Raw genomic sequence first — 17,306 nt, 5'->3', positions numbered from 1 at the left:
CTTTTGTGACTTTTTGTATCTTTACTCTGTATGTGGTGTTTGTAATTTATGAACTATGATCTAATTTAAAACATTTTCTAATTATAGAATTATATATATTTTTATGAATTGTGAGAAAATGTTTTGGAAATTTAAGTATAATTATGTGATTTTGTGTTAATCTTTGGCCATTATAATGTGATAACAATTTAAACTTAAATTTCATAAAACAATTTATTAAATTTCTCATTTTTAAAAATTGAGTTTTATGTCCAAGCATATTGCTTGTTTGCAAATAAAAGTACATTCTGTGAAGAACAGTCATTGTGTTGTGAATGGAAATCTGTATGTAGAACTTGAGAGCATGCACGTAGAAGAACCTGGAAGTAATGTATATTTCACTATATATTATTCTTACTGTAGCAATTGTCTTAGCTCTGATTGATGCTGCTTTTGACAAACAAGCACATGTAAGCCAAGCAATGTGTACATCACTCTATACGATTGGAAATCATCAGCCAGATCTGGTGTTAAGTAGCTGTCTTTCTTACCTGCAACAACACACAAAGGTAAGAGCAAGGATCTCAATTAAGACATACCAGGATCATTTGTGAAATGGTTTTGTTTCAATGTAAAAATTCTTTTAATAAATATTTTAAAATGTGTATGTTTTGATTGAAAGACTAAGAATTATGATCAGCTGTTTTTGTATAAACAATCAGAATAAGAACAATTAATTAAAATGCATTGATGCTGTTTACTGTAAATTTACCAATGAGTTTTGAAAATTTACATTTTAAACAATTCTAGTTAGTGAATGTTTGAGTAGATGGTTGAAACATAAGATAAACAAGAATATGAAATTTTGAGCAACAGATTTATTAGTGACTAGGACTGTGTAATTTTACTTGTCATGTAAAATAATCAGTTAATTAAAATTAGTTAAATCTGTTAATGAAACAAAAAATATCTGCTAATCAAAATTAGTGTTTTGAATAATTACTGAATAATATGGAAACCAGATTCAAAGAACATGAAAAGTCACCTTCACACGTTTTTGAATGCTGCAGATCAAATAAACACAACATAACCATAGAAAACACTCGGATACTAAATAAAGAAACAACATAAACGTAAAATTAAAGAAGCCTTACTTCTACAACAACTCAAACCCAAAATAAACCAATACACAGGAACACTTATACCAATATTAAAAATAATAAAATAATATAATAAATAATAAAATAAATAATATAAAATTATATATTCAAACATCTAAGCATGCCCTCTACATTCCAACACTCAGTTATACAACCCCTTCCAAACGTGTGGTCAACTTAGTCAGTTACCTTTTTTTTGTAAACCTGATGATAAAAAAATTTTCTCAACCCAAACCAGCTGTTTTTACATAAATATGTAGAATTGTTAAAAAAAAAAAACTTGTGTCAAATCCGAAAACAGTAATATCATTGTATTTGCATATTTTATTATCTATGTAAAATTCATATAAACCAGAAAATCTTTGTGAAAAAGATGTTACATTATTGAATGTAAACTGTTCGCTTATCATTGTAGAATATGTAAAATATTGTATTAACATTAGCTTCTTACACTATTGAACACACTTAGTTTTAATTTATTGTAGAATATTGTATTTAAATTTAGTTTTCTTAGTTACATAGGCCTGCAAATTTAAACTCAATAAAAGTTGTTTTGAGTTTAATAACAAATTTTCCAAATCTCCTCTGCTCAAGTGTCAAAAATAATATTGCTAAGTGTTAATCACAGTTATAGTTTTAAGGTCTATAGTACATCAACAGTAGTAAATCAAGAATACTGTTTCTTGGCATGTCCCATTTGTTATTTGTAAGTGTGAGGAAAGTTTCTAGAAATGTCAACCTGCACAACAATATAAACGATACACTAATGTTTATACACATTCAAGAATCTTCTACAACTTTAGTGAATAGTGGGGAATTTTGCAATAAAGATTTAACACTATGGCTATGTACACTTCTAAATATAAATACAACTTAAGAAAACATTGATATTAAAATAGATAGGAAATCTTTCACATCATCAACATATCAGAGTCAAGTATTCTGGTTAGATTGGCTGTTTTTTTGTTGGAAGTATTTTGAATGAGCATAGAAGTTTGTGAGCTCTACTGTTGTAGAGATTTTCAATTTTGTGCATTCTCTGTCAAGTTAAAGAACAAAGTTAGAATTGAGCAGCATTATAGATATACAATACTCTGTAATACTGGTGTCTAATATAACTTGTACAAGATCATACAATAAACTGGAATAGCAAAAATAATAGGGTATGAAGCACACATGAGAAAAGAGAGACAGTCCTCTTTGTCCACATAGCTGATAACACAGCCAGTGTCGTATAGAAATTAGTAAAACCTGGATATCCATCTTGAAAATATTCAAATAGTTGGTTAAGTCCTAGTGGGGAAGATTTTAGTTAAATAGATAATATACCAGACCTTTATCTACTTGAGTATCAAATCCCAGTTATTAAAAAAACACTAAAATAGTCCTTTTCTCAGGAGACACTTGAAGATGGCAGGAGATTAACAACTGAAATAATAGGATAAAGTAGTTAGCACATAGTTACTAATTACTAGTGAGATTTAGGTATAGGCTAACAGTCAGGACAAGGAAAAGAAATAATTAACTGAGAGACAATAAGATAAAAGTTTTTTTTGTTTTTTTTTAAATCTAGCTTCCTTTAAACCATCGAATTATCACATTAAATGTTATGGAACGTGTTTGTCGAGATTCTTTACATAGAGTAAACGAGGATTTGGCATCAGACATTATCAAACAAGCAGTGAAGGAAATGGTCAATACTAAGGTATGATATACATTTTTTTTTTTTTTTGTAAGGCTGAAATAGTTATTAGGTGATCTAATATAATGAGTGGAAATATAGCAAACCTTATTTCTAGTGACAAACTGAAAATGTGTTATAAAGTAAAGTTATTTGTGTTCTGTACTTAAACTGCTACAGAAGGCATATAATTTCAGAGCATAGTTTCCAAACTGTTCTTTAAGTTGCATAACACAAACACTGTACTAAGATGCAGCATTAGAAAGTCCAAGTGATAACATTTACAATTAAGACTTGGCTTTATAAACCTTGTTCTTAAAATATTTGGTGTTCATACATGTCACAAGATTTATTGGCTGGAAAGGATTTATTTTAATTTTCAGGTAGTTAATGTACAACCTCACTGAATCTAATATATGTTTCATGTTTTTAATTATGTAAATAACCGAGTGTAATCAATTGCAACAAAGTTTATTATTTATTTTTCAGAAATTTTAAATATGCTTGGATATAAAGTGTAAAGATAAAAAACAGTAGTTTGAAATAAGTTGCTTTGAAAAACTTGCCTATTTTATTATTTAATAGTTAAGATTGCCACAACACAAAATATGATGTAGTTTATGAAAATATATGTAATAGTATAAGATGTTGGGAACAAAAAGTTCAAATTTGTTGAAAGATAAATTACTCATTTGACTTGTTTTTACATAATGTTATTATAATAGTAATTACATTTGTTTATTTCTTAATGTTTTTTTAACCTGTAGCTTTAGATTTGTTACATGTTCTGATGTGATATAATGTTATTACATGTTTTAGACTTGTTTATTTCAAGGTGATATCCCAATGCATGCATTAGATTTGTTGAAAGGTGCTAGATGATATAATTTCATTATTTGTGTTATTTATTTCCTCTAGATGATGTTGGCTCTTGTTATTCAGATTTGTTCTTTTTTACTTAATGAGGCAGGTCCATGACACTTGTTTAATTTGCAAATCCAAGACTTTTAAAACTGTGTGTAATCGTATAGTAGTTTAATTTTTGGTTCTTATATAATGAAGTTGATGATATTTACATGTGCTTCTAGCTTAGTGGTCTAGTCCCTAACATTAAGATTTGTGTGGGTATCAACAAGTGATGTTTGTACATGACATGTTTATGTATATTTCTGAGTGATCTCATCTCGCTGTATTCATTTTTGTTTGATGTTAAGTGATATACTAGTGATTCTAATGTTTTTTGTTTTTTTTTGTTGTACAGTTGTATGATATTCAATTTTTTTTTTTGTGCAATAATCAGTTAAGGGCTCATAAAGTTTGTGTTTACTGGTGATACGTTCACTGAAGAAACATTTCTTTTGCTCTTATGAGTAAAACATGGTACTCTGTAACATGTTTTATTACAGGAAGTTGTCCCTGAATGGCAAGGAGCTGCTAGTGGAATTCTTGTTTCACTTGGCTGCAGGTTTCACAACAAAGTTATGGATATGCTGTTAGTTGAATTCCAACCTGCTATTCTCCCTCATTTTTTTGTAGTACAGACCATGGCAAATCTGGCAACATCTAATGGTAGGTGGCAAAACCAAATATTTTTTTTCTAGTTTTCTCTTATTTTTTGATATTTACTTATGATAATTTTATATTTTGGGAAAAATATTTTTTTTTGGAAGAAAAGTAAATATGTGCACAAAGCACATAATGAACTTGGTTATTTTATATATTCCAGCTTTTGGTAACATAATGAACTTGGTTATTTTATATATTCCAGCTTTTGGTAACATAATGAACTTGGTTATTTTATATATTCCAGCTAATGAACTTGGTTATTTTATATATTCCAGCTTTTGGTAACATAATGAACTTGGTTATTTTATATATTCCAGCTTTTGGTATAGTGCCTTTTCTCAAAGCAATACTTGGAATTATGTTACCAATGCTAGGAATGATAAAACATGAGAACATGAAGTGGGTCTTCTCTTATGGTAAGTTTTTACACATCTGTAATATGTTGTGTAGTAAGGCCTTTTTATTGTATTATTGCAATAATTTAGCTAATTAATATGCAAGTACCCCATTGCTTATATTTTTCAGAATGTTTCTCATGAATTTTATGTAAAAAATCTATATTTACTATAAGTAATATTTTACTGCCAAGAACTGTGGTTTTCAGCTTGTGTATCACTTGATTAAATCAAAAATGCCCTGTTGATTGTTATGAGAAATATTTAGGTTGCTCCTATGAGTGACTGGTATTTTATATTACCATTATGCAAAACATAAAATAGATATATATATATAATCACTTTTCATGCTTTCAGCAAACTAATGTTGAAGGTGACTGGTTCCAAACTCTAGGTTACTGCTTAAGATATCGGGAAAATGTTTTTTGAAGAAAAACCACAGTGTAAGAGCATCACTAGATTTTACTATAATGCTTTAGAAGAATGACACTTTTCTCAGTTCAGAAAATTTGGAACTCTTATTCTAGGAATTTAATCATTTAACAGTCATGTTCTACACATTTTTGGACACTTCATTTATTAATTCTTGCAATTCATATTTGATGACTGAAAATCCATGTTGGCAAGCAATTAAAGTCAACTAAAGACATAGGTTATAGAAATAAAATGGTACTTTTTCTGAAAATTAAGGTATTTGTAATGTAATGTGTTATAACATCATATACATTTTTATTAGCATAAAATCACTTTAAACGTTTGTTTCAAAAAATTTACTTAATTTCATCTGAGAGTGATTACTTCCAGTGAACTGATTTCCCAAAAGAGTAACTCAGATGGTTCCACTTTATAAGGAGAGGTTCAGAAAGATGAATTGTGATTTAATACTTAGTGGAACAAAAACAGTCTGTACTGACAAATAAATGGATTCTACATAAATTGAGATGCACAATGAAAACAGTATTAATTTCACAAACATTGTGTGCATGTATCTGATACTGGATAGTTCCCTTTACTGGACTTGTGGACTGTTCAGACTGGTTCTACTCTTCAAGAACTTTTAGTAATCTGAATCAAGGTGTTATTTCATGACTTAGCTAATTCAAGAACAGACTTAGTTCATTCAAGAACATTAAATTTACTCAGAGCAATTAGCAACACCCCATGACTCATCATTCCAAATGAACCTTGAGATGTCATCTAACCTACCTTTGGAAGATACTGCTATTGGCTTTTTTGCACAAGAGGTGTAGCTTTTTAAGTGTACCTCAGAAATAACAAAGAAGAAAGGTGGCTAGAACAAAATCAACTTAATGACTTTTTTGGCCATGTATCAGGCAAAAATTCCAGGAACCTTAAAATAAGTGAAACACTTTGAAAACTTGTGTGTTAAAATGAGAAGGTAGAAAATTAATGGTATGATAACTACATGTCACAGTAGTACCACTTTTTAAAGGGCTAATATACATATGTACTTATATTACTCTTCAATGTTCTCTTTGCTTTTAGCTGGAAATATTCAAATATATATAGTTTTGTTTATTACAATGTAGTTTGTGCTAAAAGTTTTGTTCTGTTTTCCTGGCCGTCCCTGTTTTTCTTTGCTGATAATCCTACTATCTTTCACATTAGTTTTGTTTATTACAATGTAGTTTGTGCTAAAAGTTTTGTTCTGGTTTCCTGGCCGTCCCTGTTTTTCTTTGCTGATAATCCTACTATCTTTCACATTAGTTTTGTTTATTATAATGTAGTTTGTGCTAAAAGTTTTGTTCTGGTTTCCTGGCCATCCCTGTTTTTCTTTGCTGATAATCCTACTATCTTTCACATTAGTTTTGTTTATTACAATGTAGTTTGTGCTAAAAGTTTTGTTCTGGTTTCCTGGCCATCCCTGTTTTTCTTTGCTGATAATCCTACTATCTTTCACATTAGTTTTGTTTATTACAATGTAGTTTGTGCTAAAAGTTTTGTTCTGGTTTCCTGGCCATCCCTGTTTTTCTTTGCTGATAATCCTACTATCTTTCACATTAGTTTTGTTTATTATAATGTAGTTTGTGCTAAAAGTTTTGTTCTGGTTTCCTGGCCATCCCTGTTTTTCTTTGCTGATAATCCTACTATCTTTCACATTAGTTTTGTTTATTACAATGTAGTTTGTGCTAAAAGTTTTGTTCTGGTTTCCTGGCCATCCCTGTTTTTCTTTGCTGATAATCCTACTATCTTTCACATTAGTTTTGTTTATTATAATGTAGTTTGTGCTAAAAGTTTTGTTCTGGTTTCCTGGCCATCCCTGTTTTTCTTTGCTGATAATCCTACTATCTTTCACATTAGTTTTGTTCTTTTTCAGGACAGAATATAATTTTACATTTCAGTTTCAAAACACTTGGCTTGAAAAAAAATTCCAACTTTCCTATTCCTTGATTTAAATTTATTTTAAGCCTTACTGTTGTGTACATTTTCCTGTGAGTGACACAGATATATGTAAATGATTTTTTTTATGTTTATTGTCACTTGTTTAAAGAATAAATATAGTTTCATTTTATAACATTCAGTGGTCTCTCTTATATCTGCATTCTATGAATTTGAAACCATTGTACTTAGCATTATTCAAGGATTAGAGTTGTGTGTAATGTTCAGGAATGTTTGCTGTGATGCTATTTGAGAATATATTTATTATTTATTGAAACTTACTACCAGCACTAGCAAGATTTTCTGAAGCTATTCTGGAATATCTGGCAAACTTGGAAAAAGCTCCAGACAAAAGTGTGAGGAAGGAGGTTTTTGCCAGTGAAATTGGTAATGCATATGATGTTTTATTCAGTGCATGGCTACATGCTAGAGAATTAAAGGTTGGTCTTTTTATCTTGGTTTTGATTGTGATTAATTTCTTATTATGTTAGAACTTGCATGTAATTAAAAGAAAAACATCTTAATTGGTAAAAAGATTTATTAGTAAAAATAAACACTTTGTCAATTTTACATGCAACCATTGGATAGTAATTTTTTGCATAAATAGCAGTATTTTACTGTGCAAGAAAACGGTCATGTTTAAACTACAATAAGACTGCTTACACCTGCAAAAAGTTAAACCATTTTCAATATATGTAAAGAAATGTTTTGTTTATTTGTATATTTAAAATCTTTACTGTGTTATGTATATACACTGCTGACCAAAATCTTAAGGCCAATGAACATAAGTAAAAAATATGCATTTTGTGTTGTTAGACTCAATCACTTATTTGAGTAGAGCTTTGAAAGATGACAATAAGAAAAGGGAAGGTTAAAATAAACTTTTTTAGCATTTAATAGGGAAAATGTGAACATTATTGGAAATGCCCACAAGAGGTCTCAGAAGAGAGAGCATGGTCGTCATTGTGAATAACTTCAAATGTTTGCTTTATCATGGTTGATATAAGTGTGTACAGAAGGCTGACTGGAATGTTATTCCAAGTGGTGAAAATAGCTTCACGAAGATCATGCACTGTTTGGAATTGATGTCCATTTCTATAGACTTCCCTTGCCATCCACCCCCAAACATTTTCAATGGGGTTCAGTTCGGGCGAACTCACTGGATGGTCCAAAAGAATCTCGTTATTTGCCACGAAAATGTCCTTTGTCCTGTGGGTATTGTGGATTGCAGTGTTGTCCTGCTGAAAGATTGTCATTTCTACACAGCGAGGGCCTTCAGTCAATAAGGATGCCCTCTCCAACATACCGATGTAGCCAGCTGTTGTTTGACATCCCTGTATAACCTGAAGCTCCAATGTTCCATGGAAGGAGAAAGCACCCACATGATGATGGAGCCATCTCCACTGCGTTGTGTAGCAAATGTATCCAGTGGGATATTCTTATCATGCCAGTAATGTTGGAAGCCATCTGGACCATCCAGGATAAATTTTTTCTCATCAGAGAACAAAACCTTTGTTCAATTTTCTATGTCCCATATTTGGTGCTTCTCAACAAAGTTTAACAGAGCTGTTTCATGGTGTGGAAGGAGGTGTGGCCTTTGAAGACGCTTGCAGTTTTTAAAGCCTTTCTCTCATAGTTGCTGTATTGTTGTTCTTGAGCTGCATTCTGCATCCGTAAGGGCATTAATCTGGTTTGACGATAGGCTGGTGTTTTTCCAGACAACCTGTCAAATCATCCTGCTCAATGTCGGCAAAAGTTTACCACTTGAAATCATCATTCTGTATCCCTCAGGGTCTTTTAAGAAATTTGCAATAGCAGTTTTACTATACCCAATCTCACCAGCAATAGCATGTTGAGAGAGACTTTGCTTTTGCAGCTCAACAATTCTGCCAAGTTCAAACTCTGTCGACTGTTTAGCCTTTGCCATGTTTTTACCCAATGTAACACAGGAGATGTTGGTAATGCTAATGCTTGAACACAAATGACTAAATTTCATCACTTGTTTACCAATTAAAGCTTCATTTCAGTGTGGTCTTAAACTTTTGACCAGCTAGTATTTAGGCTAATTTCATGGTGTTCACATTTTCCCTATTAAGTTTTCTCTTTTCTTATTTTCATCTTTCAAAGCTCTACTCAAATGAGGGGTTGAGTCTAACAATGCAAAATGCATATTTAGTCTTTGTTCATTGGCCTTAAGATTTTGGTTAGCAGTGTATGTTTTAAGAAATGGCTTAGCCTCATCAGTATCTGTTAGTTGATTAACTTGACTTCTTTCTAGTCACGTGTAATGTTTTAGTAGATTGTACATATTATTTAAAGATGGCAAGTTGATTTGTTTGAATGTTGCATTTTATTTTGTTCACATTTTGTATGTAATTAAACTGGCAATGTATATGACTGTTTGAACCTGTTAAACTTTGTAATATTCTTATTACCACATTCTATAAGAATGAAGTTAATTCTGTTGTTTAAAGGAATTGAAGGTTAATTAATTTTATCAGCTTGAAATATTGAATTTCAGTGAAGTTTCATTTAAAAGAAAAATGTCAAAGGCCAATATAGAGGTATTTCTTGATTTATGAAAGGGAGAACATAATGTCTAACAAAATACATAAATTGAAAATGCTTTTCACATTATTTTAAAGGTGAACAGTTGATGACACATTCCTGACCCAAACATTTCTGCCATATTAACCTAACCTTTTCTCCCACTGTGATATCTATGACATAAGAAAAAATAGTTGTTTTATTATGTCCATTTTCATATCCAGTAATGTTGTCTGTTGAGAATATTGTGTTGAGGTTGCAGTTGAGCTTGAAGAAAGTCTCTTCCCAGATAACTTCTGAGGATTGAGGTAAATTATGGTCAATTAAAAAACAAACAAAAATGACTGTGCTTAGGTGCTGTGTTAGATGCTTGTGTAGAGATATTACAACAGAGAATTCTGTGACATGGCTAAACAAAGGAGAGACACACTGTTTGAAATCCATAGCATTTTCCTGAATATGATATTGCTGACATTAAAAATTAGATTCCTGTTTGAATTTGGTAGTGGTGTAAAATAGCTTAGTAGCTAAAGGTATTTCTACACTGCATTAGAAAAATAGCATTTTAGCTATTGAATTTGGTAATGGTGAAGAAAATCTTTCTTGAAAAGCAAAAGTTTCTTATTAGTTACATAAATCTTTTATTGTAACAAAAATGTGCATGCAAATTGAAAAATGTCCATAAGAATTAATTACAGTATAGCAAAAAATTTAAACATAATAAATCAGAGGATACCTGTAATTGGAAGTGTAAAGATAAGTAATTTGGAATATTTTAATTTGAAAAAAAAAAGTGCAGTTCCTGCAGAGTAAACAATAATTTCTTATTTGTCATCTTGTCAGTTCAGTGTACATTGACATATTTCTACAATTAGTGTTATGTAGAGAAAATAAGATTTTAAATTTATGAAATTTTAGCAGATATTCATTTAAAATTGAAAGCTAAGATGACAAATTTTTATTATTGTTAACATCAAAGTAAACACTTTTATGATGTTCACTAAAAGCTTGTCAAATTATGTAAAAATACTTGCTAAATTTAAAGTTCTAGTATGTATAGTTTAATTGTTCCGAGGTTGTTCAAATTGACAGGTTTTTTCTCGTAAGATTAATGCACTGGTAGCCAACAATGTGATCTGTTAACCCTCTCCTTATGGGTAGGGGTCAAAAGTCATGTCATTTTGTTGATTTAAATTCAAACTTTTATTAAACTACTGCTTTATTAACACAAGTCAATAAATTTGATTTCAAACTGTAGTTTATAATTGAAATTTTAGTTTTTTTATATTTTAATTTGTTGTTTTGAAAGTAAGTATTAAAAACAAAATTACCAAATATAAATTATTGTGTCATGTGGTACATCATCTGCTGCTTTTTCTGATGTTACATTTTATTATAACACCCACAATACAATGTTTACAGTTTTTAACAAACTAAAAACTAAAATTACCAATATTAACAAGCTAGAAAAAAAACATCTACCTTTATATGACAATGAGAAATATACTTGAAGTAAAAATGTATCTCAAGACACTGGTATGGGTATTAAAACTTTTATTATTAAGCAGAGAACACATATTTCAACCTTCTTAGGTCATATTCAGGTTAGGTCATATTCAGGTTAACCTGATAACCTACCTTTTGCAGAGAATTAGTATGATGCATGAGTACAAAACCTTTAATATTTTAAGTTGTAGAGATAATTTTGCTCTATATATATTTCTTGGTCTATGTTTGAAGTAAAATAGTTGTAATTTAAGAATTATAAATATTAATACAAGTGCACAAGTACGTATGTAAAATATGGTAACCCAAATGTCACTGTTTTATAAAACTGGTACACTAGTGCTAAAGAGAAGAGTAAGATTTGGTCTTTGTAGGCCAATTTTATTTTATTTAATATGGTAATGTGAGCCATGTGAGTTACAAAATGTGCAGCAGGATTATTAGTTATACACAGTTCAAATATCAGTAAAACAAAAAATTAATAAATATGTACTTGTTACAGATTTTAAGCTATTTAGAATGAACGCTTGTGGTTTTTCTGTTACATTTTGCAGTCTTTATAGAAACAGAGTAATTATTTGCATTTCCTAATTTTTTACAGTGGTTGAGGTTAGTCAAATTGATTTACCCATATGGGGTTAATATTGAGAAAATAACAGATTAGATTTTTTTTTTTTTTTTAGAAAAACATTTTATTTAAGAGGTTCAAAGATAATGCAAATGAAACTTTACAATTTTAAGATGAAAAATATTTTTGATCTTCAAATCAAAAATCACTAAGTATGTTGGGTAGCCAACATTCCAAAAGCAAAACTTCACAAGCAAGTCTTTAATTAAAATACTTAATTAGAAAGATATGGTTGTCTGTACAAAAGCTTTGGTTACTAATAGTCTGCAAAAGATTGTGAGGATAAGCTTACATTATCAAAATCTCATGGTTATTCTGCTATGTATGTTTGGAGAGTTGAACAAAACTTAATATATTAAAACAAGTATGTTTTGAAACAGATATCAGCATCTTGTGTTATATTTGAACAAATTTTTAAGTATGTGTAGTAGAGAGCATTTGTTAGGTTCATGCTCCATACCATTTACATTAATTATCATTGCAATTTTTCAGGTAAGATCAGAAGTTGTTTCAGCATTGGGACACATGACCCCTCTTCTAGACCCAGAGAAATTGGAAGAACAACTTCCAAAAATTCTACCAGGAATATTGGGTTTATATAAACGTCACCAAGAATCACTATCAGTAACTCAGGTTTGTGTCATGTGGTGAAGAACAGAAAGATCTATTGGTAGTTCATGTATTAGTTGTCGTTAGTCGTATGTGATTGTGGTATGTTAGGATGTATGCTGAAATTTTAAGTTCACTCCAGCTTTTTGGATCTGGATTTTCCTATATTTATTAGTAAAATTATAGGTTTGTAAATTTTATTGTATGTGTGGTTTTTAGTTTGTGACAAATCTTGTTTGTAGAGTAGTATTTTTATTTTCAGGGTTTGTGCATGGTTTTGGACACAGCTGTAAAGAATGGGTCAGGTCTTCTAGAACAACAACTTGACAGTGTTTTGAATGTGCTTTTTCCTCAGGTTAGTATGTAATTCTGTATAAAATATTGTGTAAGTGTAAATATTTTTTCAAAACTATTACATTCTCTTTAGAAAAGTTATATAACTAACAGACTTCAACCACATCTTAATCAAACTAGTTAAGATAAAAAAAATGATGCATATTATGATTAAGAACTAATTCAGATGAAAAGAAAACAAATTCATGTGCCTTTTCTTAAGGATTTATCTTTTAAAGATGGTTTTGGATGTATCCTCTTGCAGTAAGTGTCCTTTGGTGATCATAAATTCCTTGTGTAACACAGTGTCATTTGAAGTTAAATTTAGATGAAGGTTGTGTAAAAGTTTTATCAATTATATAAATATCATTGCAACTGTTATCCATTTATTAGATACCAGATGTTTAATAACTTTAGTTATTAATTTTTTGTTTGAATTCATTTACATATTTCACTTATACTGACTAAATGTTTTAATCCCTTGTCACAAAATGTAAAATTTTGCAGCCTATTTAAACATATGAAACAACTACTTGACTGAGTCAACTCTCATGAAAAAATGATGTATAGTGCTAAATAAAATTTCCATGAAGAGCAATGTGATCACCAGGTGGCACTTCTCTGAGAGGAACTATGATACTTTCACCCTTCAAATGTGTAATCTTATTTCAGTTTGGTTAATCATACTTACAGTGCATAATATCATTAGTAATCTGGGCCTATATTTATTTTAACATTTTATTATCTATTCATATACCCTTTATTGTATGACTGAAATAGGGTGTTAATAACTTTTGTAAACAGTTTATATATATCTCTACACTGAATGTGAGCAAGTCTGTCACTCAGTTCTTTAATAATGAAGTTTAGGATTTTCCTGCTTTCATCATGCAAATATTTAACTGCATTTTCATTAGCGAAACTGTAATTAGATATATGATGTTAACATACATCAATTCCTTGTTAATAATTTCTAATGATTGTACTTTGAACATGGGAACCTTTTTATTTTTTGACTGAAGTCTTGACCACATAATTTCAGCCCTTTTTTGATTTTCCAAAGTTACTTAGAAATTATAAAACTATATGATAAAAATGAGTGATTTTAATAATAAGTGTAAACATATTACCTTTATATTAAAAGTAATCCAGATTGCTTGTTTCAGGTTTGTAGTCTTCCAGATTACAGCCAGCCTTCTGGAGTGAAAAACCATAATGAAGTTCTTCGATGTTTTGCTGTTCTCAGTAAGTGTATTTTTAAATGAAGTTAAAATCTTAGATGAAAATTATCTTCTAAAGGTTTGTTATTAAAATGGATATACCAGTTTTTCTTAAACATCTAAAAAATGCCATTTAATAAAATATTCATGAGGTGATTTTCAAAATTGCACCTTGTCAACGCACACACACACACACACACACACACACAAACACATTACTATGGGTTTTACATAGAATAAATTTTTTGCAAATAAGGGTTTTAGGGAATTAATATGTTTGTTAGTTGAATTGTTATTTTACAAGAACTGAGAATTTTTATACTTAATACTTGACTCTGATTAGTTGATAAACAAAAAAAGTCAAACTATACATTTAACTTGAATTAAGTTTTTATGAATATTTTACAACTGTATAAAAAGACAACATTTAAATATTTTACTTCCAGGATACAAAGTTTCTTAGTTTAGTGAACATGGACAAAACTATTTCTTAACCTTTGTTTATGTAATACTTCTATGTGATAATTCTATCAATATATATATATTAAGGAAATAGATAAACATTGACAAATGCTGTGTGTGTGAACATTGCTTACCAATGAAATTTTATAATCAAGACCTCTAGTCTAACATTTGATGCCAGTTCCAAAGTGACCACTGTAAGGTTGAAGTTCATAACAATATTTGTATTGGTTATAAACATGTACACTAAATAAATGAGGTGTTTTGTCTTTTGAATATTGCTTTTTAAGTTAAGGATAGATGGGCAAGGATGCTGTCATGAGTTGGGAAAATTGATATCGTACTTGTTCAGCAGAGAAGATAGGATGTTGAAACTGTACATTAGACTTTGAAAGTACTTCTAGGTTATATATAACAAAGACAATGTCATGGTCTTCTTTTGAAGTTATACAACCAAGAGGGAAACTGAGAGCTATGTAAAGATTGAGGGCTTTTTAAAATGTTCTCTGGAAATTAAGAAATTTAAACTTGATTTAAAATATAAACATTTGAATTGTAGTTCACATTCTGATGCTGATTTTATTGACAGGCATTCATAAAGATGTTTATTTAAATTTTAAAAGTAACTTTGTGATTCTGTAAAATCTATGTAATGGGCAAAGAAGAGCCATGCCTGTGCTTTAAAGGTTAATTGTAATTTCCTGTTCTACGATACATTCATAGTAGTATTTTCTTGACTGTACATTAACTGAGAATTTCTGCTGTACAATATAATATTGTAATGTTCTCTTCTACTGTACATTGATTTTATTTCCTGTGGTGTATTTGCAGTATAATCTTTAGTACATAATAGTAACATTCCTGTATGGTATGTCCACAATAATGATCTTTCTTTCTTTTTTCTTCTTCTTTTTTTTAACTCTAAATTTGATGTAGGTTTTGCTAGTGCATTCATGGTGACGTTAACTTCTGTGGTAGTTTTGCAGTAATTCATTGTGATTTTGTTCTGTATGATTCATCCATATAAATATACTTGTATGTGTGTATAGCACATATAATATTCTTTTGTAAAGCATAATCACAGTAATGTTCTCTTCCTTGCTGCATTTTGTCAGTATGTTCACAGTAATGTTCTACTCCACACCACATTACTGTTCTCATCTGTAGTAAATTGAAAGAAGTATTTTTGTTTTGTAAAATAAATTTTTTCAGCCTAATTTTTTTGTCATTTTAATATTTTCTAATATATTTTGACTAATCTTTACATATGATACTTGAAATAATTGATCCTTGGTAACTCCATAATGAGAGAATAAAGAAAATGTAACATAAGTACATTTATTCATGAGCATGGTTACACCAGCAAAGCCATGGTCATGAATAAATGATGTATTTGTGAAATGTACAATTGTATCATTTTTCTTCAATTATGTAGTATCTTCATCTTTAAAGTACAGTAACAGTAAATTTTTTACATTCTTATTATTGTTTACATTCACAGTGCCTGCTTACAGCGAACGTATTATCAGTTTTTTGTTACAACGAGTTGACAACAATAACGAACGTGTTAGGATTGGCGCTTTGAGCATTCTGAAGCATTTAATTAACTCCTGTGGTAAGTTATTTCTTTCAGTATCCTGTTACAAAGAACAGAATATTTGCAGTTTCTAAAGCATTTTGTTTTCAGTAGGTTTTGTTACAACTTCAGTTTTCTATATTCCACAAAGAATGGATTAATTTTTCACTTAAGGCTTTCATATCAGATGATTAGAGAGAAAAGTTGAGTAGGGCTAACATAAGCTTTATAAATGGGTACAAGGAAATACAAAGATTTGTGAACTATCCTATTGGAAGAGTATAATTATGGGTTGAGAAAAATCCTTAATTTGGGATTGTTTAACTAATATTTGGTTATAAATTAATCTTAAGGAGAGACTTTAATTTGGGTTTAGCTATATCTTGAAGCAATGCTTATGTGACTACTATTACATTGGAAGTACTCTAAAGCTTGGTATATTTAGTCATTTTATATTTATTAGTGTCATGAAGTAATTAAATTTAAGTTTAGTAGTATCTTGGAAAATAATTTTATTAATTTCGTATATCTTAAACTAAGGATCCACTTTCTTTTTTTATCAGTATGCTGAAGCATGAACTGATTACTTTTTATAAACTGGTATTATTATAATATCCTGAAACAAGAATTGTTTTATTGATTTTGTGTTTAGTAGTATTCTGATGCAAAGATTATTTAACTGATTTCATTTAGAAGTCATCTGAAGCAAAGCAAGAAGTGTTTAACTGATCATTTGATTAGTAATTTCTTAAAGCAAGGACTGTTTAAAGTATTTTGTATTTATCCTGAAGCAGACTGTTTAATAGGTTTAATTTAAAGTAAGGTTTGTTAACTGATTTTGAAATAGTCTTTAGAGTTAAGAACCATTTAATTTGTTTTTGTTCAGTAGTATGAAGCAAGGTTTTTATTTTAAACTGATTCTGTATTTTTCTTCTCTTGAGCTTGAATATAACCACTTAAACCCAAGGTTGTTAGTTGTGGACTGAGTTTAATATGGACTTTTCCTACCTTTTTTTTTTTTTTTTTGTCAAGGTTTTGGACTCCATGTTGAGTAACAGTACACTCAGTTAACATGTTGAACATGCTACCTAAAGTATTAAAAGAAGAATAATACTAATGTGTTAATATAAGCAAAGAAAATTAGAAGTCATTGATATTCCTACAATTTATTGAAGGATAAACAAACTGTCATGTAATAGTTTATTTAGAATGTTTGTCTAGGTGATTGCTACAGTTGATTGTGT

General features: G+C 29.7%; 1 protein-coding gene across 1 annotated transcript in view; it reads left to right on the top strand.

The window, feature by feature from the left end:
* Positions 1–17,306, top strand: part of c11.1 (maestro heat like repeat family protein c11.1) — a 95,442-nt gene that overhangs the window by 11,437 nt on the left and 66,699 nt on the right. The window contains 9 exon segments of the mRNA XM_076465310.1: positions 403–548; positions 2,713–2,844; positions 4,227–4,389; positions 4,704–4,802; positions 7,470–7,621; positions 12,355–12,495; positions 12,734–12,826; positions 13,971–14,049; positions 15,988–16,101. Coding sequence (XP_076321425.1) covers positions 403–548; positions 2,713–2,844; positions 4,227–4,389; positions 4,704–4,802; positions 7,470–7,621; positions 12,355–12,495; positions 12,734–12,826; positions 13,971–14,049; positions 15,988–16,101 — 1,119 coding nt within the window.

This window comes from Tachypleus tridentatus, chromosome 10 (assembly GCF_004210375.1).
Source record: "Tachypleus tridentatus isolate NWPU-2018 chromosome 10, ASM421037v1, whole genome shotgun sequence".
Taxonomy (NCBI): domain Eukaryota; kingdom Metazoa; phylum Arthropoda; class Merostomata; order Xiphosura; family Limulidae; genus Tachypleus; species Tachypleus tridentatus.
The sequence above is the reverse complement of the archived record's forward strand: the minus strand, read 5'-3'. Positions and strand labels throughout refer to the sequence as shown.